General features: G+C 38.4%; 1 protein-coding gene across 1 annotated transcript in view; it reads right to left on the bottom strand.

The window, feature by feature from the left end:
• AKAP10 (A-kinase anchoring protein 10) overlaps nucleotides 1-26573 on the bottom strand; it is an 82579-nt gene extending 56006 nt beyond the window's left edge. Inside the window, 5 exon segments of the mRNA XM_039847482.1 lie at nucleotides 14671-14991; nucleotides 14994-15227; nucleotides 17042-17224; nucleotides 19403-19450; nucleotides 26334-26573. Of these exon segments, the coding sequence (XP_039703416.1) occupies nucleotides 14671-14991; nucleotides 14994-15227; nucleotides 17042-17224; nucleotides 19403-19450; nucleotides 26334-26421 (874 nt within the window). The 5' untranslated portion in view covers nucleotides 26422-26573.
• Between the last annotated feature and the right edge of the window lie 1403 nt (nucleotides 26574-27976).

Genomic DNA, 27976 nt, shown 5'->3' with positions numbered 1-27976 from the left:
GCCAATACCATCTCCAATATACAGAGTTATAAAATTATAGATATGTTTTTGGGAAGGGAGGCTATGCTTGTTTGGTGAATTAATCCTCTCTGCAACCAGGGCCTTGATGAAAGGTATCAATTATGAAGATCTGGGGGGATTGTTTTGCATTTAACCAGATCGAAAATAATCCAAGCTAATTCCATTATTTCAATAAATATTTATTGCATAGCCACTAAGAGCAAATTGCTAATTAGAACAGAGATATTGGTTTTGCAGAAAATGTCTGTCAAAAAACCTAAAACTCAGAACTTGGGTTATTTCTAAATTTTTGCTTTTCCACTAACTAAAAACAGCTGCCAATCCCAAACAAATGCTTAAACAACTTATATAGATAGCTGTTAATGTACATTTGTTTTCTGGGGATTAAACTCACTGAAAGAACTTATGATACCCTTAAATAAAATATTAACTACATTTCACTTTAGAAACATAGAACGAGGTTGTACCCTTCTTTTGGATCTAGAAAACTCAATTTTCACTTCTTTAAGAATAAAAAAGCATTAACATATTTTAAATATTTTAATAAACATTTTTAACCCAATAAATACTGGGCTAAGACAAATGCTCTGGTCCAGTTTCTAAAATACTCTTTAATAAAAGAACAAAGGAACATGGAAATTGCTAAAAACATGTTTTGTTTTTTAAAAACATAACTTTTTAGGGACTATGAGGCCAGATTACTGGAAATAAAGAACTTCAATTAATTGAGCGATGTTTAAAACTACAATACTCAATTTAGTATTTCAATAAGAAGTTTTTAAATATTTAAATAGCTGAAACCATGTCTTTTAACTGAAATTAATCCTTAACCACAACAAACCTCAAAACACAAAATACCAACTGACTCCATAAGATAATACAAACATATCTAGAATTTTACCCAAGACTTACATGTAACCAAGATACAACAGCATTTCATTAAAATGGACATATCTTAAAGACAAAGCTGTGATAAGATAGTTTCAGGGTGCATAAATAACAGAGTCAAATATGAACAATTCAGGTACAAAAGATAAAAGTTTAAAAAAAAAAAGAAATTCTTTAGACTACAAACTTCATGCATTGAACAAAAATTTTCCTGAATGCCCAGCCTGTGACTATTTCATTTATTTTTGCATCCGTGGTACCTGGTATTATATAATAGGTGCTTAATGAATATTTGTTGAAAGAACAAACTTACCACAAAGAACTGCTGAAAGAATGAAATTTATCTCACATATTACCATTTTTTTCCTATTATTTTAAATTATTAGCAGCATCCTTATGAAAAACCTTGAGGTCATAAATTCTTTTTAGTCAGAGAGGTAAGATATCTTGTGATAAAGATGGCTTAAAGCAGAGAAAATAATCAAAGGGGGCGTGGAGTCCAGCAAAGGAACATGTAAGCCTATTCCTAAAAGATCATGCATGCATTAGTCAGCCAGCTACACGTGGCTATTAAGGAGAACGTGTATTAGCAAAATGTGAAATAAATACATTTACAAAGTCAGCTCAGAAGAAATCATTTTGTTAACCTCTACCTCTATGCATAAATATCCTATAACCAAACTTAATATCTATTTAAATGAAGTATAAACAACAGAATATCTTAAAGAAGATACTCAAGATGAAATTAAAGGCTGCTTTTGAGCTCTTTTGTGTAATTCCTCCTTTTAGTTACAAAAGCTACATAGGTCATTACAAAACCCTTCATTGGTAAAAAGGAGTTACAAGAACACACTCCGAAAACCCTAGGCCCCCTGAGAGTGATATATGCAACTACAAAAAGAAGGTTTATTCAAGAAAGAGATTTTCTATCACTTATGAAAAGCACAAGCTGGAACCAGGAGGAGGAAAGTAAGAATTTCTAGGCTCCAGAAAAGCTTTAAATACAAATACAAGGTGTTAAGATATGGCCACCTTCTATAGCTCAAGAAGCTTTAATACAATGAAAATAATTATAATAGGAATCACCAGAGGCAAACGTTAAACCATTATCTTCCTAATATATTTACTTTCTAAGGGAGAAAAAAGCAAATTTACATAGAAAACATATCACTTGATTTGACTTGAAATACTGAGTATGTCAAGATGAAATAAACAACTCCATTCCATTTCTCCCACAGAATGCAACTAAAAACACTGGACAAATATGTCTGAGGACCTGAAAACATAAATAATATAGGCAGATGGAGGAAAAAAACAGAACTTGAGCACCTCCATATTGGAGGCAAGTTTCCCACTTTTTGTTTCTCCAGTAGTTCCCACCCTAGACTCAAAAAGTCAAAACTGCATAGCAGATGCACAAAGAAAAAGCTCCAGAGAAGCCCTCTATTTCTGGTCAAAGGAGCAGAAAAGAGGGCTCCTATGGAAAACAGAAAGTGAAGAAAAAATCCCCTTTTAGTTTTTCCCTTTCACTCTAGTCTTGGCCCTCAAGCAATAGCAGGGCAGCACTGGTGGCAATGGCAGCAGCACCCAGGCAGGCTCCAAAAGCTCCAAAAAACCCCTATTCTTTGACAGATACTGTAGTCCCAATATGAAGGGGAGAATCCCCATTTCTTTTATTCTTTATCCTCTTGCTACTTGGCCGAAGAGGCTGACACAGCTGTGGGAAGTGTGCTCAACTGTGAGGAAACTAAAAGCCCTACCTTTCTAGCCAAATAACGAGGAAAGTGGGCTCCCTAGGAACCAGAAAGTGTCAGATCACAGAGAGGAGGAAGTTTATGAAAGCTTATAAGGTTATGTGTGTAGTACTGGGCTCGCCCCTGAACAGAACATGCATGAATCTGACTGTAAGATCATTCCCCAAGGGTGTGAGAACTAAGCTATGACCTGTCTACCTACCAGGACTCAGACTGGGCACTGGGAGGCATATATGCAGCTAAGATTCAAAACTGAACTGACTGTGGAACCACAAACTACAGAATGCTGGTTGGAACTTGTAGCCTAAACCTAACTAGGACTTTTGCTTGCTAAAGCAAAATTTCAGCATTTTACACAGGATTTAAACATGACCCAGAACCATATAAATCAAACTGTCCAGGATACAATCCAAGATTAACTGCCAGTCAAAGAACCAGAAAATCTCATTATCTCACTAGAGAAAAGACAATCAAGATGACACAGAAGCTGGAATTGTAAAAAAAAAAAAAAAATTAAGAAGCTATTATAATGTTCTAAGAAGTAAGGTCAAACACTCTTGAAACAAATGGAAAGACCACCACCACAGAGAAATACAAGATACAAAAAAGAAACAAAAGGAAATTTTAGAACTAAAATCAAAACAACTTAAACTTAAAATTCAATGGAAAGACTCAAAGCACAATGGAAATGACAGAGGAAAGAATCAGTAAATTTGGAGATAGAGGAATAGAAAATTTCCAAGCTGAGCAGAATAAAAAATTTAGAAAAAAGTAAATAGAGCCTCAGGGACCTGTAGGACAATGACAAGGTATAACAATTGGGTCATTAAAGTTTCAGAAGTAAAGGAAAAAATTACAATGCCAAAAAAAACTTGAAGAAACAATGACTGATGCGACAACATGGATAAATCTAGAGAGTATTAAGCTAAGTGAAGTTAAGTCAGACAGAGAAAGACAAATACCATATGATTTCACTTATATGTAGAATCTAAAGAGCAAAATAAATGAACACACAAAACCAAAACAGACTCATAGATACAGAGAACAAAATGATGGTTGCCAGATAGAAGGGAGCTTCAAGGGATGGGTGAAAAAAGGGAAGGGATTAACAAGTACAAATTGGTAGTTACGAAACCGTCATGGGGATATAAAGTACAGTATAGGGAATATAGTCAATAATATTATAGTAACTATGTATAATGCAATGTGGATACTAGCTTATTGGGGGTATCACTTCTTAAATTATATAAATGTCTAACCACTACGCTGTACACCTGAAACTAATATAAAAAAAAAAGAAAGAAAAAAGAAACAAAGACTGAAAACTCCTACAAACATGGCAAAAAGAAAACACCACACTTACAAAATTAAGAGGCTCAGTGAACCTCAAATAGGAATAAACTCAAAGGACTCCATGTCCAGACAGTATAACCAAACTGCTGAACACAAAAGACAAGGAAAATATCTTGAAAGCAGCCCAAAAAACCTTACATGTTAAATATAAGATAATAATGATTCCAAGGCTGTAGATTTCTCACCAGAAACTATGGAGGCAAGAGGCAGTGAACAATATTTTTAAAGCAGTAAAAGAAGAACTATCAACCCAGAATTTTCTATCAAGTGAAAATCACTTCAAGAAAAACCAAAATAAAGGATAACTGAGAGAATTTGACAGACCTATTCTAAAAGAAATAAATGCTAAAGGAAATTCCTGAGACACTAGTGAAACAACAGAAATGATAACTGAACTTCAAGAATGAAGGAACAGCAAGAGATACAGCAAATATCTGGTTTAAATATAACAGACAATTTTTTTCTCTTAAATTCTTTAAATTGTGCACAACAGTTGAAAGGAAAATTTGTAACATTGTCTGATGGCGTTTTCAATGTATGTACATGACATCTACAACATGTGATCAAGTATTAATTTTAAGCAGACTTAAATTATATATGAAAAGTATATATATTGTAATCCCTAAAGAAACCACTAAAAAGTTTAAACAAAGAGATATAATTAAGAACTCAATAGACAGATGCTAAAAAAATTTAAACAATCCGCAAGAAAGATGAATACAGGAAATCAAGGAAAGAGAAGCAGGAACAAACAAAAAAACAAAACAGTAGACTAAACCCAAACATTAATAATTATACTTAATAAATTACATTTAAGTTATAATAATGTCAATAATTTTTACATATTACAATGTAAATAACCATGCTGTAATAATTACATTTAATGTAAATAATTATGCTAAAACTTATACGGAAATAAATTTACCAACAAAAAAATAGTTGTCGGATTAAAAACAAACAAACAAACAAACCATGACCCAACTATGTGCTACTTAAAAGAAACTCACTTTAAAAATAATGAATGATAAAGGGAGGTCAAAAATAAAGGCATGAAAAAAGATACCAGGTAAACACTAACCAAATGAAACTGGAGCAGCTATATAAATCAGCAGCAGATATTTCTGAACTCAGAATAAAGAAAATTACCACACAGATAAAGAGGAACATGACATAGTGATAAAAGTCAATTCACTCAAAAGATATAATGACTCTAAATATGTACACACCTAACAACAGAGCCTCAAAATACATGAAGCAAAAACGTACAGAAAAGTAGAACTGGAAATACCCACAATTATGGTTAGAGACTACAACATTCCTCTCTCACTAATATAGACAGAACAAGCACACAAAATCAGCAAGGATACAGAAAAATTACACGTCATTATCAACCAACTCAATCTAACATTTATAGAAAACCATCCAACAACAGAATATACATTCTTTACATGAGATATTCATCAAGATAAACCATGTCCTAGGTCATTTAAAAAATTTAACAAATTTAAAAGAACTGAAGTGATTCAAAATATGTTCTCCGACCACAATATAATTGAGAAATCAGTAACAGAAAGAAGAAAAAAAATTCTCCAAATACTTGGAAACTAAATAACATATTTCCAAATAATCTACAGGCAAAAGAATAAAAATCAAGGGAAATTAGACATTTCATTTTTGCTCAAAATATCAGAATTTGTGGGATGTAGCTGAAACAGTGGTTAGAAAGAAATTTATAGCATTAAATGCTTATCTTAAAAAAGAAAAAAAGGTCTCAAATCAGCAATCTAAGTTTCCACCTTAAAAAACTACAAGAAAAAAATAAATCTAAAGCAGGAGGAAAGAGAGAATACAGAGCAGGAAATTGAAAACAGAAAACTAGATAAAAATTAATTACATCAAAAGCCAATTCTTTCAAAAAGACAGATAAGCCCCTATATATACTGAAAAAAAAAAAAAAAGACACAATTACCAACATCAGGAATGAAAGTAGAACATCACTACAAACCCAAGACTATAAAGATATTAAGGAATGGTTGATAATTACATGCCCATATATTCAAGAATTTGATAAAATTAATGATTCCTTGAAAAACATAAACTACTACAATCCACTCAAAAATAATCTGGTGCTCGCTTTGGCAGCACATTTACTAAAAGAAAATAGATAATTTGAATAGTTCTACATCTATTAAAGGGACTTGATTCATAGTTACAAGCATTCTGAAAAAACAAAACTTGAGGCCCTCTCAAATTCTACCAAGCATTTAAAGAAGAAATAATACCAATTCTACATGATCTCTTCCAGAAAACAGAAGAGGTGGGAAACTTCCCAAATCATTTTATGGGGCCAGTATGACATTGATACCAAAGCCAGACAAAGGCAGTATAAGAAAACTACAAACCAATATCCATCATAAGCATAGAAATAAAAATGCTTAGAAAAACAAATCCAGCAACATAAAAAGGATAATATACCATACAACCAAATGGGTCTTACCGTGGGGATGCAAGCTTATTCAATATTTAAAAAAAAACAATGTTACAGTAACAGATTTAAAAAAAAGAGAAAATCACATGGTTATATTAAATAATAGAAAAAAATCTGACAAAATTCAGCACCATTCGTGATTCAAACAACAGCTCTCAGTAAACTCTTGAGAAGGTAACTTCATTAACTTGCTAAAGGGCATTTACAAAATTCCCATAGCAATCACATACTTAATGGTGACTGTGTTCAAACTGCTCCTAATCATTTCGGTACAAGGAGTCCTAGCTAGTGCTGTGGCAGCCTGACCCTGCCTGACCATTTCCTGCTCAAATGAGTTAGTTCCAGACTACACCTCCCTTTCCAGGACTCTCCAACTGACACAGCAGTCCCAAAACCTGCTTAAACGTTTAAGCCGGTTTTCTTATAGTTTGGCAGCCAATCAATGTTCTCCTTCCTTATATGGAATATCTATAGCCATGTAGACATGCAGAAGTACAAGATGGTATAAAATTGCCCGAGATGTTACATTCGGGGCTCAGCCTTTGGGTAAGAATCCTCTGGGCCAGTGCCAGAATCAATAAATGCTGCTTCCTACTTATAGCCTGGGTGTCCCATCTCCCTGTTCGAGAATCCTGCAACATTGCTGGGAGTTTGTCTGGAATGCAGAAATGGTGATTTTTTGCCTCCCTTGTCTTTGAGGTCTGGCCCCCGGGACATTGGGAGAAGCAGATTTCACCCGGCGTGCCAGTGGACCTATTGTCTGTAGGGGAAAACAATTCTTCTAGCAGACCAAGGTGGTGGCTCCAAGAGCACAATGGGACTCAGAGAGGCGCAGGAACCAGCCTGGGAGCACCGCCCGACTGAGTGGTAAGGACCCGGGTCCCAGGAACAGCCTGTCAGAGGACAGAGGGGAGTCTGATGAACTCCTGAGGTCATGTGATTACATTTGTTGGAGGAAACCGTGACCTCTCAGGTACATAAGGGCAGAGGGTGGAGTGTGTTTGGTGTGTGATTGCATGTGACTGAGATGTGTCTTTACTACAAAGTGAGAGTTGAGCCCATATCCGTGGTTCCATGGCGAACCTCATACGGCTTAGGGTGGTGTCACTGGATCTCTGTGAGTCTACTCCAGTGATCCGAGTCGGGGGTTTATATTGACCCACCAATTGCTAAGAGGCACCTGAAATATCCTCACAAGGGGAGCAGCTGGAGACGGCTGAAGCGAATCTCTGAGTGCATGTGCGACACCGACCATGAGTGGAAAGATGGTTGGACAACAGAGTAAACAGACACCTCTAGGTTGTATGCTTAAGAATTTCAAAAAGGATTATTCAGCACCCCTCAGAAACTACACACCTTTTGTGAGATCGACTGGCTCTCTTTTGGTTGGGTGGCCAGCAGAGGGGTCGCTTGATAGGGAAGTCATTGCAAAGGTCTCTCAATTCATTACTGGTCAACCTGGCCACCCAGACCAATTCCCTTATATCGATTCTTGGGAGGCAATAGTTCACACCTAATCCTCTTGGTGGAGCCCTAGTCTTGGCACCCTCACAAGGTCAGTTGAAGGAAAGGAAGCCTGTGTTGCCAGCAGATCCAGAAGTCAGCCAATCTTTGCTTTCCAATGGGAAAGCCCTGAAAGTGGAGACAAGGGCCAGTTGGCATGGACACGACTGCCTATCTTTGAGACAGCTCTAGCTTTGGATTTAAAGGCCTTCCTGGCAGACCAACACACCTTTACATTACTCCAGTATGCAGATGACCTCCTCTTAGCAAGAAAGACTTATGAAGAATGCATGGAAGGAACAGAACTATTCTTTGATCTCCTCTGGGAAGCGGGTTACAAGGTTTCTAAAAGGAATGCTCAAATCTGCCAAGAAATAGTCAAATAACTCGCTTCCACCTGTCGCAGGGACAGCACCAACTCGGCCCAGAAAGGAAACAAATGGTCTGCTCAATTCCTGTCCCTACCTCCCGGCTACAAGTCCGCAAATTCCTCAGAGCAACTGGCTTCTGCAGAATCTAGATACCTAATTTCTCCATCCTGGCCAAACCCCTCTATGAAGTCACAAAGTAGGGAGAACAGGAACCCCTGCTCTGTGAATCTACACAATAGAAGGCCTTTAAAGAAATCAAACGGGCACTCACTAACGCCCCTGGATTAGGACTCATAGACATAACCAAATCTTTCTGTAGGTACACAAGTGCATGCATGTCGCAGTAGGGGTCTTAACCCAACTGCTAGGATCTTGGCACGGTCCCGTGGCTTATCTCTCCAAAAAGCTTGACTCTATTGCCCAGGACTGGCCACCCTGCTTGCAAGCACTCGCAGCAATGGCCTTCCTTGTGTCAGAGGCTGACAAACTGACTATGGGACAAGAACTGACAGTTCAAGTACTACATTCGGTAATAACATTACTGAAGTACAAGGGACAATATTGGCTCACCAATGCCCAGATAGTCAGATACCAAGGAATGCTGTGCGAGAATCCACACATCCGCCTAGAGGTAGTGTGAACCTTGAACATAGCCACCTTGGTACTCGTTGGGCCCAGCCAGCCAGACCACAATTGCATTAAAGTCATGGATGAAGTGTTTTCCAGTCGATCCAACTTGACAAACCAGCCCCTCAAGGACCCTGATGTAGAATATTATACTGATGGTAGCAGCTTTGTGAGGGGAGGAGAACGCCTTGCAGGATATGCTGTGGTGACCCTACATTCCACCACTGAGGCAAAACCTCTGCCTAAGGGAATCTCAGCACAAAAGGCAGAGCTCATCGCCTTGACCTGCGCCCTTTAGCTGGCAGTAGGAGTGTGTGCTAATATATACACTGACTCTATGCCTTCGCCATTCTCCATGTACAAAGAGAAAGGTCTAATCAATTCTGGAGGAAAAGACAAAATATGGAAAGGAAATTCTAGGACTCTTAGATGCCATGTGAGCCCCCAAGAAAGTAGCAATCATGCACTGCAAAGGACATCAAAAAGAGGACGCCATAATAGCCCGGGGCAATCGCAGGGCAGACCATGTTGCCAAACTGGCAGTGGCCAAAGAGATGGCCATCCCTGTAGCTCTAACTGCGTCCCTGTTTCCCAGTCCCTTAGCCAAATGGGACCCCAAGTACTCTCCTCAAGAAGAAGCTTGGTTTAAGGCTGAAGAGGGAAGACTCCTCCCCAGTGAATGGTGGAAGTTCAAGGACAAGCAAATTGCAGTCCCTGGGACCCTAGCTCCAGCTTTTGTCAAGCAGTTTCACCAAAGGACTCATCTTGGTCGCACTGCCCTAGAAACCACTCTAGGCCAGTACTTCTACATCCTCCAGCTCTCTAGCATCTCCCGAGCAGTGTGTAAATGGTGCGACAACCCCAGGCAAGGGCCATGTGCCCCACCAAGGGTCCAAAGTGTCAGCGGCACCCCTTTTGAGGAATTCAAAGTAGATTTCACTGAAATGCTTTGATCGCGGGGCCTCAAGTATTTCTTAGTCTTTGTATGCACCTATTCCGGTTGGGTAGAAGCTTACCCAACCTGGACTAAGAAGGCCCGAGAAGTAGCCAGACTGCTCCTTCAAGAAACTGTTCCACAATTTGGCCTACCAATTACCAGTGGCTCGGATAATAGACCAAACTTTGCAGCGCAAATGGTGCGGCTACTGGTCAAAAATTTAAATATTAAATGGAAATTACATACCACCTACTGACCAGAGTTCAGGGCAGGTGGAACTCATAAACAGGACCCTTATGACTCAGTTGGGAAAACTATGTCAGAAGACACATCTACATTGGAACGAAGTCCTCCGCATTGCACTATTAAGAATCAGGTTGGTCCCAATTAAGAAGGCCGGGTTCTCCCACTATGAGAGCCTATATGGGCATCCACCACCACTCATCAAAGGACGAGGAGACTTCAAGGAAATAAGTGAACTGACTCTGAGACAACAGCTTCAGGCTCTAGAGACCACCTTCTAGACTCTCAGCCAATGGGTTAGGGAAAGGCTCCCTGTTAATTTAACCACTGAAGTTCATCCCTTTAAGCCAGGAGACTCTGGGTAAAAGAGTGGAACATTCAGCCCCTAAAATCCCTGTAGAGAGGCCCTTTATTGTCATTTTGTCTACCCCCACTGCAGTCAAGGTTGCTGAAATAACACCCTGGATACATCATAGCAGACTTAAACCTGCAGCTGCAGAGTGGGAATGTGTTCCAGACTCTTCTGAGCCCCTCAAGACAACCCTCCGGAAGTAGATACCGCCTGTGCCAAAAGACCAAGGGTAAAATATTAGCCCCGCTTTGATCACCCCAGAAGCTGACTAATCTATGCGCAGAAGCCTGAGGAAGCCGACACCCCACAAAAATGGCCAACATATCCCTCAGGACTCTATTAATGCTTCTCATAAGCTTGCCCTTGAGGGTGGCCACTGAGACTTAATGTGACAAATGTCTATGGGCTGTCCAAATAGATGGTCAGGTCCAGCAGGCCTTTACCTCATATACCCATCAACCAGCTCCTTGTTACAAGTCAGCTACCATTTGCACTTACGCTGGCAAAAGGTACTGGATGGGATGGATAAAAACCAAATATTTAGTAGGACACACTTGCCAGGGGCCAACCTCAGGGGGACAGGGAGATGGGCCTGTTGGATATACCTTGGGTATGTAGGTACCTCAGATGGAGGGGGAGTCCAATACTGCGCCTGAGCACAGCTAGTCAAAGTAATAGAACAGACAAATCCTAAACCATCTCCAGGGCCCAGTCCAACTTATGACCCACTTAAAAGTGTCTTAGGCCAAAACTTAGACCTCCCAACCCTGGGAAAAAAACCTCTTTGTGGACCCGGCTGAGAGGATAGCCCATGAACTTGGTGTCACTAAATGCTGGGTTTGTGGAGGAGCACTCATGAGCGAAGATTGGCCTTGATAGGTAACTAGCCTAGATGCCTTTTACCTCCTCCAGTGGAACCACACCATGGCTCGACACGAATAGGGTTGACCCCAGAGATGGGTCCTCTCCTCAGAGGTAGTAGGGGAAGAATGTCTTGGCTAGATAGGTCCAAGATACATTCAGTGGGTTGGAGAAACTCCATGTAAAAGAATGCTATTTTTAAATTACACAGACTAGACTGGTGGCCCAAAGCTCCTTCATGGTATTGGACCAACAGTACAATTAGCTCTTCTTTGTGCCACTCTCTTTACCAAAGCTCAACTGTCACAAACTGTACTATAGAGAATGGCACAGTCCCTAATCCCTTCCACGCTATCTCAGCTATTGGCACATTCTGGGAAACCCTCAATTCCGCTAGCCCTGGGATTTGGAAAGCACCCAAAGGGCTCTTCTGGATTTGTGGAAAGAAGGCTTACATTCAACTCCCAACAAACTGGAAGGGAAGTTGCACCATCGGGATCATTCGGCCTGGCTTCTTCCTCCTACCGAACCAAGGAGGAAATGAGCTAGGTGTTCCTCTATATCAAGACTTAAAGGCTAGGACTAATAGGTCACTCAAAGTAGGGGGACAACAAATGTAGGGGGAAGATGAATAGCCGCCCCACCATAGTATTCAATACTATGGCCCTACAACATGGGCCCAAGATGAAAGCTGGAGTTACCGGATCCCCATATACATGCTTAATCGAATCATCAGGTTACAGGCTATACTAGAGATCATTACTACAGACAGCCTCGGCCCTAGAACTCCTGGCCACACAGCAGTCCCAGATGCAGGCAGCAACATATCAAGACCGTTTAGCTTTAGGTTATTTGCTAGCAGAAGGAGGAGTATGTGAGAAGTTTAACTAATCCAATTGTTGTCTCCAATAGATCACAATGGCAGAGCTGTGACTGACATAACTACTAATATTAGAAAAATAGCTCGTGTCCATCAAAAGTTGGAAAGGATGGGACCCTAGTAGCCTCTTTAGAGGCTGGTTCTCCACTTTTGGTGGCTTCAGGACCTTAGTTGGGATAGTACTTCTCCTCCTTGGGACCTACCTCCTCCTCTTATGCCTATTGCCTCTTGTTATCTGGTCAACTATCTCCCTCATAGAGTCTATAGTAGAAAGAAAAACTGCAGCAAAAGTCCTCATGCTATGGAAGTAGCAGCCCCTAAACCAAAAATCAGAAAAAGATGATGCTCTCTGACCCAGTCCTGGGTCCGAGCATCAAAGGGGGGAATGTGGCAGCCTGACCCTGCCCGACCATTTCCTGCTCAGACGAGTTAGTTCCTGACTACACTACCCACTTCCCAGGACTCTCCAACTGATACAGCAGTCCAAAAACCTGCTTAAACATTTAAGCCGGTTTCCTTATAGTTTTGCAGCTGATAAATGTTCTCCTTCCTTATATGGAATATCTATAGCTGTGTAGGCATGCAGAAGCACAAGATGGTATAAAACTGCCCGTCGGGTTACATTCAGGGCTCAGCCTTTGGATAAGAATCTGCTGAGCTGGTGCTGGCAGCAACTTCCTGCTTATAGCCTCGGTGTCCCGTCTCTCTGTTCGAGAATCCCGCAACAGTACAATAAGGCAAGGAAAGAAAAATACAGAATGGAAAGAAATAACATTGCCCCTATTCAGAGAAACATGAATGTCTATGTAGAAAATCCCAAGCACTCTACCATAAAGCTCCTAGAAATGATAAGTGAATTTACTAAGTCATAGAAGGTCAACATATAAAAGTCAATCATATTTCCATATATTAGCATTAAAAAACTAGAAACAAAAAAAATTTTAAATACCATTCACAATAGCACCAAAAGAGAAATACTTAGATATGTCTAACAAAACATGTGAAGGATGTATATGTTGAAAACTATCCAATGCTGATGAAAGAAATCAAAGACATAAATAAATGAAGAGGCATACTATGTGCATGGATTGTAAGACAGTATAGTTGACAGAAATTCTCCCCAAACTGCCCTATAGGTTGAATGCCATTCCAATAAAAATTCCAGCAGGGTTTCTCGTAAATTTATGTGAAAAAGAAAAAGAAACTAGAACAGACAGAACAATTGTGAAAAAGAAAGAACACACTTGGAGGACTCGTATTCCCCAATTTTAAGACTTACTATAAAGCTACAGTAATCAAGGCAGTGTGGTATTGGTGAAGGAACAGACACATACATCAATACAAAACAGAGAATGAAGAAATAGACCTACACAAATATGGCCAAGATACAAAGGCAATTCAATGGAGTGAGTGTAGTCTTTTTAGTTAGTGGTGTTGGAACTATTAAGTATCCACATACAAAAATAAAAAATAAAACAAAAAACTTGACCTAACCCCTACACCTTATACAATATTAACTCAAAATAGATCATATATCTGAATTTAAAGTAAAAAAACCATACTTTGTTAAGAAAAATAGGTGAAAATCTTCATGATCTCTGATTAAGCAAGAGCTCTTATGTATGACTCCTAAAACACAATAATCTATAAAATCCATAAAAGCACAATCCAAAATATGTTGATAAACTAAACAATCGAAAAGTCCTTTTGCTCAGTGAAAGATACTGTTAAGAGAATGGAAAGTCAAGCTATAAACTAGGAGAAAACATTTGCAAGTCACATAGCCAGAAAAGGTCTTACATCCAGAACATACAAAGAACTCTCAAAATTCAACAATAATAAAACAGATAATCTGGTAAAGTGTGGAAAGATTTGAGCAATTCACCAAATACGATATATAGATGGCAAATATGCACATGAAAAGACATTCATTATCATTAGCCATTAGAGAAACGCAAAGTAAAAACACAGTGAGATTGAAGAGGAATTTTCACTCAAAAGGCTAACCTTATAATCGGCTCTTTGTTCTGCTTCTGTAGACATGCTTGCTGCATAGGCCAAAGGACAGAATGATCTCTAGATTAACTGAAGACTCACCCCTACCTGGATAATGGTTTGATTTCAAAATTTGGAAGGAAAAAGTTGGATGGCACTTGACCCTTCATTTGTTAATTCTGCTCAAGTTCTTCTTAGAAGATCCAATCACTAGAGATAATCCTTCTGTTCCTTTTTCATACACTGATCCTACTCCAGGGCACGCTCCAAATCCTCCCAAATTTGCCAGTGGGTATGGGAGAAAAAATATTCCAATACTTATATTCCCCATCTCAAGTTCCACTTTGTAAATTGTCTTAAAAAACAGGAGAGAGAGAGAAATAAATCACATACTTACTTTTCATTAGTTTTCCTGATAATTCTTTTAGTGGAGAAGAGGAACTATTTCTACTGGCTACTGTAAGTCTGGAGGAGGATTCTTGGGTCTCTATGGAAACTTGATGAGCTCCTCTTCTGGCCATTTCAAGATGGAGAGAATGGGCACTGTCACATTCCTGGGAAAGCAGCAAGTGATTCTGAGTGTTGCTAGTTCTATTATTCAGGTCAATTCCTTCTGACTGAGTCATAAGCAATTGGGCTGAACCAGAATCCTCTAATCTCTTGTCAAGAGACTGGGTTACAGAAGATGCTGCAGTTTCTTGCTTTTTAGATGGAGAGACGGCTCAGCCAATGAGCTCTGCTTCACTGTGTTCAGACTGTGTGCTCTTATTCTGGACCAAGTTGTAGAGTGAAAACTCTCGGCTTCTAACCAAAATTTAACCAAATGCTCCATTCTCCGAAGTTCCATGAATTGAATGAAATAAGGGAGGACAATAGTGTCATGCAATACTTGTTCAAGGGTCTTTGAAAGACTTGATTTGGTCTCTTGAGTCTGATAGTCCAGACAAGATCTGCCTAAAAGCAAAAGAATTAGCAGTTCAGTAACAAATAGTTGAGGACTGACAGATTACTCAGTCACCATGAGCATCAGGGGTATCAGTTATTAAACAAAGTTTAGTTCCTAGCAATTTAAATTAATAAAGAACTAGAAATACTATGATTTTGGTTTCTAAACAAGCAAAGAATCAACTGTCCAAAACATGTAAATTATTAAAAAGCTCTTTGTTACTCAAATAATCCTCATATCTCTTTTAATGGCAATTCAAACCATGTAAATTCTCTTTAAAAATTTTATACTAGTTCCAAAGCAAGAAAAAAGGCCAATAAAAACATGCAATAAAACCTCAATAAAAACTCCAGCAAATTAATATAAAATAACATTTTTGCCTGTCAAACTGGAAGATGTTTTTTCAAAAAATAACAAGGGCACAGAGAAACAGGAAACGCTCTCAGGCACTGATGAGAATGTAAACCAGCAAAATATTTTGGAGGAGCATTCAGTAACAGATAGCAAACCTTAGCAATCTGCATGATTTTCAAACCAGTAACTCTGCTTCTAAAAACTTATCCTGAGGAACAATTGTGGATATGTGTGTCTAGATAGAAAGATGTTTTGAACTCTCAGCATTACTTAAAATAGAATAAAGAGTAGCTCTGGGATTTTATCTTGAAAAATTAAACTTAATAAAATTTAAAATAAGTTTATTTTACATTTAATTAAAGTTATGATATAATAACCACAGCTATTAGAATAAACAAAAATCAAATCTTTTTAACTGCCACAGGATGGCATAAAGATGTTCAATTTCATAAAATTAACTGATGACTTCATCGATTTTTCAAAAGGGCTTTTCATAATCCTTTGATATTCAAATCTTTTTCTTCTGAAGCATTTCACATGTTATTATCTTTGCTGTCTTATTGTCAATGTTAACTAGTCATTTTGTAGACACCAGTTTCATGAACTTCAGGAAATCCTGGTCCCCTGCAAGACTTACAATTTTTCTTAACGAAACTTTTAATTTTGAGATAATGGTAGGTACACATGCAGTTGTAAGAAATCTTCTGCATGTCTTTTCTTTTTTAGGGGGTGGAGTGAGAGGAAGGAATTATTTTAATACAATAGGGATCTTCCTACTATACATACTGCTATACCTGCTTTAACATAGTAGACCTTTCTCCATGTGTTCTTCAGACTTTCAAATGACTACACAGTATTCCAGAGTATGGATACTCCACAATTCAACTACCTTTCTATTAATCAGTATTTACATGTTGTTCCTAATTTTTTCCTATCACAAACAATACTGCAATGAATAGCTTTATACATACTTGTATGTACATCTTTGTACATGTATGTTAGTATATCTGAGGGCTAGATCTTATATATTTTGATATATACTTTCAAACTGCCTTCTAAAAAATCTTCACCAATTTACAACTGCATTAAAAAGGAGTGGCTATTTCTCTGTATCTACATTAACATTCAAATTATCAAACTTTAAATATTTGCTAATGTGTTAGGGGAAACATTAACTCATTAATTTGCATTTCCCTGAATATAAATGTACTTCCATACATTTAGTGGCCAAATACTATTTCTTCTTCTGGAAAGGACTGATTTTCTACTGGGCATGCTTCATATTTTGTACTTATGCAAGCAGAACACGGTACCATCCATTACACTTACAGCTGTTATTTTAATTTAAATAGAGTATTTTCAAGGTCCCTTCCAATTAAACAGTTCAGTTTTCTCTGGCAGGAGTTTCACATATTATATTCAACTCCTTCCTCCTACCTTAAGTAAACAAAAAGTGACTGTCACTTACCCAAGTCACCAAAATGAGCGGCTTCCATGTGGCTTGGCTGCTTCTTAAGTGTTGCTGTCCTGCTACTTGAAAAGGAGTCCATGTTGGCAGAAATGGCATTGATTGCAACATGACTTGGTCCTGCAGCCTCCAGCAAGGCATGATTTTTAGTGCTTTTTTGTGGGGAATGTACGGATATTGAGGCTATAATTTTTCAAAAAATTGTCAAAAATTAAACAAAATTAGATAGTCTAAAACTGTCTCAAAAGAGGGCTTTAAGAGAACTTTAAAAATTAAGTTTTATAACACCTCTCTTAACTAACACTGAACAAAAGGGAAAGGTAAATTAATCAAGCACCAGAAAAGTGAAAACACCATGTTATTATTTATAACTCTCAAAATACTGTGCCAAAAATGGAATTTCAAAGAAAGATCTTTCTCTGATAAGTTTTACTGAGGATAGACAGTACCAAAGCCAGGAAACATTCTGAAATATGACTTTCCAATTCCTTAATCCTTGCTTGCCCAAAGAACAAAACTAAAATTGCAAAATAAAAGCTTGGGTGGGGGTGGGGGGTGGAATTTTAGAAAAATTCTCTTCAGATTACTTATTTTTCTTTTTAACTGAGTAGGAAAATTTCTCCATCAAACAACAACAACAAAAATTATGATCAAAGTTCACGCTGCTTAAAGATAAAACACACTTAAAATTTTATAAAATATATTTTCTTTAGTAATCTGAAGAAATATTAAAATCACCCTTTTGATTTCAGAATAAAGAGATTACCAATGTGTTAACAGGAAATAGTCAACTCAATATTACAATACTATCAAAGTCACCCTATGAACTTGTTGATAAAGCTGAATTAAAATCCTGCCTATCCTATTTATTCCACACAAATATTAAAGATTCTATGAAAAAGTTTTGGTTTAGCATATTACTATAGCAAGAAGGATAAAAATGATAAAGTCACTAAGCATTCCATACCCTCAGGATACTCACAGATAACTAAACTTGAATTTACTACCATTTCTTTCATTGAGCAGTCAAAAGACAGGTGCTCTCAATCTTAGTAAACATTTCCCAGACACAGAATCTGAGTAATACTTGATAATATTTATTATGAAGAATACACAGTACTATAATTCAACCTATTGCTCCTTGAGGTGATCATGAATAAAGTAGATAAGAACATGAATGTCCATACCTGTTTTCCAGGTATCTATATTTATTAGTTATTCAACAAGAGTTAGGAGAATTATGCAATGAAGCTGTCTTCAAATGATTTTTTTCAATTAAGTCAGTGAGTGCTAAGCACAGATTATGTACTGTCATAAACAGAGTACAAGCACAGAATTTTTTTAGCCTGGTACAAATTAGAAGTTAGGTAGGCCAATCTTCTCATTCTACAAAAGAATCTGAAGAAAGTTAAATGGCTTCCGAAGGTCATACTGTTAGTGTAGAAGACTGGTGTGCTGAAATATCAAAGTCCCTTTCTACTGCAATCAGATCTAGTCTTCACAAACCTGCTTGCTAAGGGCTTTTAGCCTTTATCATTTCCAATTAAAGTTTGCTTAATGAGGGCAGTATGAACTAATGAGGAATCCAATTGGCTTTAAATTATCAGACATAAGCAGAAAATAATCTTACAAATCTCTTAACAAGTTATAATTAGTCTCTCCGGAAAACTGAGCATATAGTTAATACTCAATGTTAGTCACACAACATACAAACATTTGAAAGAAAAATCTAAATAAGTAGCAACCCATATATTTCATGTAAATAAATTACATTTATGAAACTGATATATAATGCTATGGAAATAATTTCCATTATAATCTTTGTACATTGACAAAATGAAATCAGTCAAAAATACAGCAAAGATTATAATCTAAGTATGTCTTATAAATAAGGACAATATACTGATTGCAATAAAGTATTCTGAATAAATTTTAAGTTAAGGTCATGCATCCAAAGTAATAAAGTGAAAACTATAATCATCCATGCTTCCAGATAAACAACAGAAAACCAAGCCTTATAAAGGAGCAGCACTTTCAATCAGTTGTCAGACTGCTCAGTTAAGAGAATTTTTTGCTTTTTGTTGTTTTAAAATAAAGTCAACTAATCACTTTTGGGGAACAATCAAATGTGTGATTAATATGGAGGGCACTGGTTCAGTGTAATCACCAGGACAATAAATGCTTAGTAAAAGCTTAATATATGCTAGGTGTTGAAGAGTATATAGATTAAACACTCACAATCATAAATAATTCTAAAAGAAGAAAGAAATAATTATTGGCAAAAGGGAGATAACAGGATTAAAGAACTCATAAATGCAAAGCACAGCACTTTTTAATAAAACGGAATGTTGCTGAACTCACCTTTAATTGACTTGACATCTGAGGTCTTATCTTGTTCTTTGCCTTTCACTAGAAGATAAAATAACATCATAACCAATTTTTAGTCAAAAAGATACATTCTATACATTGTAAAAATTAGACAAGCTTTATTCTAACAGATGAGTATTCAAAGTAGCAATGGACTAACTGCCATGGAAAGGGGAGAGGGCCAGGGCAGGCAGTCATCAGGGAACATGTCTCTAGAAGATATCTCTGAACAAGTATTCAGTCAAGAACACTGAGTGTGCTTATAGACAACCAATGTCAGAATACTTAAGTTGAAATTCTGGCTGTTACTTAGTTTGAAATTCTAGCTGATAAATCCATATTACCTTGGACAAGCTACTTTACTCCTCTGGGTCTCAATTTCCTTGATTTATAAAATTAGGCCATTAATAATACCAACCTTAGAGGCTTGTGGATAAAAAAATAAATACTTGTAAAGGGCCTAGGAGTAACTAGCACACAGTAAACTTAGGCTGTTAACTAATATTATCACCATGTGCTACCCACTATTAGATGCATCCTGAAGAAAGAAAATTCTTTGGTTGAATTTATATCTTATTTCTATGTATCCCCCCGACAGCATCAAATACAAACATTCTAAACTTACAAACATTCCAAACTTCAAATACAAGATTTAACAACTTGTTTATTAAAAAATTATAATCTTTCCTCTATTATACAAAATAGTGGAAATTCTACTGCATATACACTAACAATATCCAAGAAAAGAAAGTAGATAGCAGCCTAAACCAAGTGTTAACTCTTACAGGATCTAAGATAAGACTATTTTAATCCTCTTATGTTTTGTGTTTTTTCCAACATTTAATTTTCTTTAACCTCACCATGAAAAGCCTATCAAAATAAAAAATCCCAAAATGTGACCAATCTCTCTACTTATACTTTCAAACATTAAAGTCAAGTTGAAAGGCTAGTAGCAGGAAACAACTAGCTCTCATAGTACCTGATAAATCTATCAACAAATAACTGAGTGCTTAGTATGTACCAAATACTCTTCTGGCTCAGAAAAGATAGCCCTGCCTTGCTGAAGTCCACCTGCAAGTTATGTGAAGACAAGCAGATAAAAATAAGATCATTCCAACTGATCACTGCTGTCAGGAAGATAAAATAAGGAAATGTGGTAGGGTGAGTGGTTTTAACAGCCCTGTCAGCACCATCTGCCAACGGACTACATCTCCTGCTTGAAACATGAACTTGTCTTGGCTTCCATGGCATTCCACTCTTCGTGTTTTCTAGCCACTCCTAATTTATCTCCTTGCTGACTTTTCCTTTGCCCACTGGGAGTTTCTCAGGGAAAGGATTGGGATCCCTTTTCTTTTTACTACATATACATATATATTTCCTGAATAATCTTATCCAATCTTAAGGCTTTCAATACCATAAATATGATGTGACTGCTAAATTTATATTTCTAGACTAAATCATTTTTATATATCATTTTACATATCCCATAATTCCATTTGTCCAAAGCAAAATGTACCATCTTTTCCCAAACCTGTGTCTACTACAGTTTTTGTGATCTCTCATGAATGGCGCACCATCACCTACCAGTTTCTCAGGCCAAAAGTCTGGGAGTCATCCTTAACACTGTCTCTCCCTTACCTCCCACACCCAAACCACTTCTAAGACCAACTGATTCTACCACCAAAATACTTCCACAGTTTCACTTTGCCACCCTCAATGTATTCCCATCTTACCAGTCATATCTCCTATTCAATATTTCAAACATGCAAGTACACACACAGCCCTTTACCAAATATTAGCAGTTTGCCTTATTTCCCCGTTATACATATAGTTAAAGGTTCATACTAATCACTACCTGATCTCAATGCTCTTCTTCTCCTCCCAGTGATAAATACCATGCCAAATTAGATGTGTTTATAGCTATGCATGTTTTAGACTATTGCTACATATGAACGTATAAAAAGGTAAAACAAATTACTCTGCACATCTTTAAAAATTACATAAATGGCAATGGCATACCTCTTTAATTGCAATGCACTTTCCTGCACTTTGCAGATACTGAGTTTTTTACAAACTGAAGGTCTGTGATGGCCCTGCACTCAGCCAAGTCTACAGGCACCATTTTTCCAAAAGCTTTTGCTCACTTTGTGTCTCTGTGACACGTTTTGATAATTCCAGTAATATTTCATATGTTTTCATTATGTTTCCTATGGTGATCTGTGATCAGTCATCTTTGATGTTACTATTATAATTGTTTTGGGACATCACGAATAGTTCCCATTTAAGACGATGAACTTAATCGATAAATATTTTGTGTTCTGACTACTCCACCAACTGGCCATTCTCGTCTCTCTCCCTCTCTCCTCAAGCCTCCCTATTGAAATTAGGACAATAAATAACCCTACAATGGCCTCTAAGTGTTCAAGTGAAAGGAAGAGTAGTATGTATATCTGCCACTTTAAATCAAAAGCTAGCAATGGTTGAGCTTAGTGAGGAAAGCATGTCAAAGCCAAGATGGGTAGAAGGCTTAAGTCTTTTGCACCAAACAGCAAAGTTGTGAATGTAAAGGAACATGTAAATGATAAGAAAGCGCAACAGCCTTATTGCTGATATGGAGAAAGTTACAGTGGTCTGGATAAGATCAAACCAACCACAAAATTCCCTTAAGCCAAAGCTTAATCCAGAGCAAGGCCCTACCTCTCTTCAATTCTATGAAGGCTGAGAGAGGTAAGGAAGCTGCAGAAGAAACACTGGATGCTAGCAAAGGTTGGTTCATGAGGTTTAAGGAAAGAAGCTGTCTCCATAACATAACATAAAAGAACAAGTGAAGCAGCAAGTGCTGATGCAGAAACTGCAGCAAGTTATCCAGAAGATCTAGCTAAGATAATTAATGAACATGGCTACACTAAACAACATATTTTCAGTGTAGACTAAACAGCCTTATACTGAAAGAACATGCAATGCGGGACTTTCAAAGCTAGGTAATGTCTGGTTTAAAATTTCAAAGGATGGGCTGACTTCACTTGTTAGGAGCTAATGCAAATAGTGACTTTTAAATTAAAGCTAATGCTCGTTCACCATTCTAAAAATCCTAGAGTCCTTAAGAATTATACTAAATCTACTCTATCTGTGCTCTATTAATGGAACAACAAAACCTGATGACAGCCTATCTGTTTACAACATGGTTTACCTAATATTTTAAGCCCACTGCTGAGATCTATTGCACAGGAAAAAAAATTCCTTTCAAACTATTACTGCTCATTGACAATGTACCTGGTCATCCAAGAGCTCTGAGGGAGATGTACAATAAGATTAGCGTTCTTTTCCTGCCTGCTAAAACAACGTCCATTCTGCAGCTTGTGGATCAAGAAGTAATTTCAACTTTCAAGTCTTATTATTTAAGACATATATTTCATAAGGCTATAACTGCCACAGATAGCGATTCCGCTGATGGATCTGGACAAAGTAAATTAAAAATCTCTGGAAATGACTGACCATTCTAGATACCATTAAGAACATTCAAGATTCATGAGAAGAGGTCAAAATATTAACATTAACAGGAGCTTGGAAGAAGTTGAGACCAATTCTCATGGATGACTTTGAGAGTCAAGACTTCAACAGAATAACTGCACATGTGGTGAAAATACCAAAAGAACAATAATTAGAAGTGGAGCCTGAAGATGTGCAATCTCATGACAGTAATTTAAAAGATGAGGAATTGATTCTTATGGATAAACAAAGAAAGTGGTTTGAAGATGCTGTGAAGATTCTGAGATGACAATAAAAGATTTAGATTATCACATAAACTTAATTGATAAAGCAGCAGCAGGGTTTCAAGACTGACTCCAATTTTGAAAGTTCTACTGTGGGTAAAATTTCATCAAACAGCACTGCATGCTATAGAAAAATCTTTCATAAATAGAAGAGTCAATCAATACAGCAAATTTAGTATTGTCTTATTTAAGAAACTGCCATGGCCACTTCAACCTTTGGCAACCACCACGCTGATCAGTCAGCAGCCATCAACATAGAGGTAAGACCCACCACCAGCAAAAAGATTATGACTCACTCAGATGATGGATAGCATTTTTTAGCAATAAATCTTTTAATTAAGGTATATAAATTTAGACATAATGCTACTGCATACTCACGATCTATAATATAATGTAAACATAACTTTAATATGCACCAGGAAACAAAAAATTCGTGACTCACTTTATTATGTTTGTTTTATTGCAGTGGTCTAGAACTGAACCCACAATATCTGAGGCATGCTTGTATCTCATACTTGTAGTCATTCAATATCTTTGAGGCATGCTCATATTCATTCAATAATTCAACATTTGTCTATATTAATACAATTCTAGTTTTCATGTAGCTTTAGTTCATTTTAGTTGCTTAATTCTTTTAAATATACCTACTTTTATATACCCATTTTCCTGTTAACATTTAGGTTTCATTTTCTAGTTTTCACTATCACAAACATTGATGTGAATATTCTAGTACATGTCTTTCTATGTATATATGTAAGAATTTCTCTAGGATAAATATCTAGGAATGGAACTGCTAGGTAACAAATTACATGCATTTTTTATGACCTAGGTTATGGAGGGCCACGTGTAAGAAGCCACTGGAGGAAGTGAACAAAGGTATTTTGAAAATACAGGGGTCAAAAATGGAGGAGAAACCAAATTGAAGGCTAATAGCAAAATAATGCTGCTTCCTTGATTTTCATAAAACCAGCTTCCTCTTGACATTTAAGCTGAGGCTGGAATTAAAGAGGACTTCTTTAATCATCTAATCTAAATAGGGTTGACTGCACAGACCAGGATGTTAAGGTATGGGACGGTGAGAAGTGGTTGGATTTGGATATACTCTGGGATAGACCTAACAGATTTGCTAGTGGATCAGATATAGAGTAAGAGTGAAAAAGAGGTTCAAGAATGTACTAAAGTTTTAGCTTGAGCAATTAAAAGGTCAGAAATGCAATTTATTGAAATGAGAAAAACTGATGACTAAATCTGGAGTTGTTTTAAATATAGTAAGTTAAATATTTATCTATTAAATAGCCTATTTATTAGATAACTATTAGGTAAGAAGTATAAAGTGGACTGACAGTTGGATATACCAGTCTGGATTCAGCACGGACGATCCAAGCTGGAGATGCATACAGGTGGTATTTTAAAATGGTAAAGACTGGTTGGGATCCCTAAATAAGACCATCTCCAGCTTCTACTCTTGTCACATCCAGTCTCCATAAAACATCAAGAATGATCTTTTAAAATAATCAAATAAGACAAAAATCACTTATTAAAAATGTTTAATATTGTCTCTGCAGCTGGAATAAAATCTTACCATAGCCTAAAAAGCTCTGAATCATCTGATCCTCGTTCCACCTCTCTAAGCCTGAGTCACATGGCCATCTTTCCTTTCTGAAGGGCACCAAATTCTTGCCTCACCACCTTTGAACATGCTCTTCTGTGCCTAGAATGCTCTTCTCTGGCCTCTACATGTTATCCCTGCTGATCCCTCAGCTCTAAGTTTCAAGGTCACTTTCTCAGGCCTTTCTCTAACATTTAATCTAAATGTTTCCTCGGTCAAGTTATCTCTTTCATAACACTTTATTCAATATGGAGAGAGAGAGAGAGAGGAAGGGAGGGAGACAGATTTTGATTGTTTTATTGTCTACTCCAGCACACAATAAACTCCGTGGGTACAAGGACTTGCCCAGTGCTCTACACTGAGGACCTAGCACAGTGCCTGGCAAACAGTAGACATTCAAAAACATCTGTTGAATAAATAGAGACAACAGTCTATTGTGCAACATGTAATGTGTCTCAATATACACAGGGCACTTTTTTTCCTCGTTAAAAAAAAAAAAGACAAAAACACCTAACCACTTCAAAACTGTTAAATAAATTAGAGTTATTGACTACACAAAAGTACCTTACTTCCTTTATCACTTTTACCAGTTTCATTCATTCACCAAACTTTGTATGTACTTTAAAGAAATTCTTTAAAGAGCTGAATGGAGTCTTTAGGAATTATCTAATGCTTAGTCGAGAGAGGAGAGCAAAGACAGTTACACTTTTCTGTCCCCCAGGTTAACAGATGGCAGAGCTGTCATGTGAGCTCGAGTCTATGATTAGTGTTTTTTCAAAACCAGTTTTTTTCGTCTGGTACATTTTCTCTGAACCAGCAAAAATTGATACAAGAACCACCATCATGTCAAAAGACAGCTGTTCACTTTGGATATGTATTTTAATGAAATGCACCAATCCAGTACACACACACACACAATCAGGCTGCTTCTACTTAAAAACTGGGCAGCTATTATTGAAATTGAAAATCAGAAATATAACTAATTTGTTTATAAAGTTAGTGTTCCAGTAGTTAGTACTAAGTGGTTAGTAACTTACTAAGTCATCACAAAAAGTATTCTTCATTAGGAAACTTTTAGCAATGTTATGTTAGAAACAGTAGAACCTCCCCTTACCCCAAAAAAGGAGAAACTGGAAAAGAGCACTAGTTGAAGAAAACAATTTTTTCACGTGTTGCTTTTAGATAAAATCGTCAATATTCTTAAAAGTCAGACTTCTACAACACGGTACTAAAGGAATTTCATTTTTCTTGATCCACAGTGTACACACACACACGCGCACACACACACACACCCAAACAGGTATCAGGTTTGTATGTTTCTGCAAACACTTTTGGACCAGAGGACGAATCCCCTCTGACCTCGCACGCAGAGGCCACCTTCTCCCTCCCTGCAGAGTCCCGGAGTAGAGCGAAGCACTTAGGGGGCGTCTGCACGGAGGCCTAGAGCCTCGCCACCGCCCAGGAGGAAGCCTTTGTAGGCCTACGATCCCCACCGCCGCCCTTGAGGCCCGGCCAGGCTCCCCGCAGGGGCCCCCTCTGCTACCTTTCCGCCGGAAGAAGGACATGGCGGGGCCCGGGTCGGGGCGGAGGGCGCGGGGGGACTGTCGCGGGGAGGGCCCGGCTCCCTTCATTCAGCAACTGGCCCGGACTTCCGGGTCCGCAGCGTTCGCCGCACTAGCCCGAAAAGAGACCCTTCCGGGTGTGGGCCCCACCGCCTCCTCCTGATGCCCAGAGAGCTCCCGCCGCCATATTATCAACAAGCCGCCCGCCCAGAGTTCCGGTCCTTCCTCGCGCGGGGCTTCACGGGAGGCCGCGCCGCCGGCCCCGCCCCCTCCCCGCCTCCTTTGATGGGTGCGGGGACACGCGCCGGCTCCCGCGCTGCCCGCGTGGCCCTGCGCGTGTTCTGCTGGCGCCTCTTCCACCGAACTTAAATGCTCTTAGCTCGCAGAGGTCATCGGCCTCAGCTTTCTGGTGACTGGTGCAGGCCCAGTTCCTGCAAGACTAACCCTCCTGAAGCGAGAAACCCTGGAACTGGGATGGCGCGGCGCCTCAGGACTAGACGCCTGGCTGTGGGCACCTTTCAGAGCATGTCCTTCTAGAAGGCCGAGCTAACGACCCCACGCTACAGCTTAGCACCCCCCTACTTCTCATTCGAGATAGGTTAAAAGGCTCTGGCTGACTAGAGTAGCTTTACCGTGCACTGCCTTTCCCTGCTCTCTCCCAGGAGAGCAGAACCCTCCTCCGGCTCCCTGGCGCGCGTGTTCTAGGCGGTCCCGGGTTGCGAACTAGGCGGCATACCCTGCTGTTATTCGGCTGACTCCCTCGATTAATGACCTCGGCAATAAAAAAGGAGTGGTCTTATTTTCAGCAATTTGAAAAGGACAAAACAAAAACCTCGCCAGTATTTACCAGGCAAACTCCAGTGAATCATTCTTGAAATCTTGTTCAAGTGCCATTCTCCCGTGAATCTGATGACTACCCCTAAAGCAGAGTTGAACAAGCTTCCCCACTTTAAGTGCCCCTCACCACCCCGTAAGTGTGATCAGGGACTGGGTAATAATTATAACCTTGAAGTTTTGCAGAGAAGAGGCCTAGAAGATAGCAACTCGATAAGAGTTGACTGTATTTTAAAAATCTATTAAGTCCATCATTTGACTGATAAGGAAACTGCGATCCAGAGAGAAGAGGCAACTTGTCCAAGATCAGTGTGTCGATATTGAGACTATAACTAGAACCCGGGGTCTTTTGACCAAAGCAAGTGAATAGATTAGTCTATTTTAGTTTGGGGCCTATTAGGTAATCACAGTTGATATTTATTGAGAATGCTATGCGCAGGCACTATGCTAAACCCATTAGATTAATAATAGTCCTTGGAGCCCGTCTTGGAGAAAACTAGACACACAAAAATAACCTGCCCAAGGTCACAAACTAACTAAAGGTGAAGCCTGAATTTCAAACCTAGAGAGTGAGCCTCCAGAGCCCAAGGTCAAGCCCAAGGTCTCCCTGGTTAAGGAGAGTGTCCCCACAGGAGCAAGAGAGACTGGTTGAGGCTCTCCATGCCCCAGTGTATCCTCAACCAGAGCTGGTGCTGAGAATGGATGTCTATCTGTGTCCTTCAGGCCTCAGTAGAGGCTGCAGAGGGGTCTGAGTAAGTAGCGCTCCTGGAAGTCAGAAAAGTCCCAGAGG

This window comes from Pteropus medius, unplaced genomic scaffold (assembly GCF_902729225.1).
Source record: "Pteropus medius unplaced genomic scaffold, Ma_sr-lr_union100, whole genome shotgun sequence".
NCBI classification, from domain to species: domain Eukaryota; kingdom Metazoa; phylum Chordata; class Mammalia; order Chiroptera; family Pteropodidae; genus Pteropus; species Pteropus medius.
Note: the sequence above shows the minus strand (reverse complement) of the source record. Positions and strands in the feature narration are given on the sequence as shown.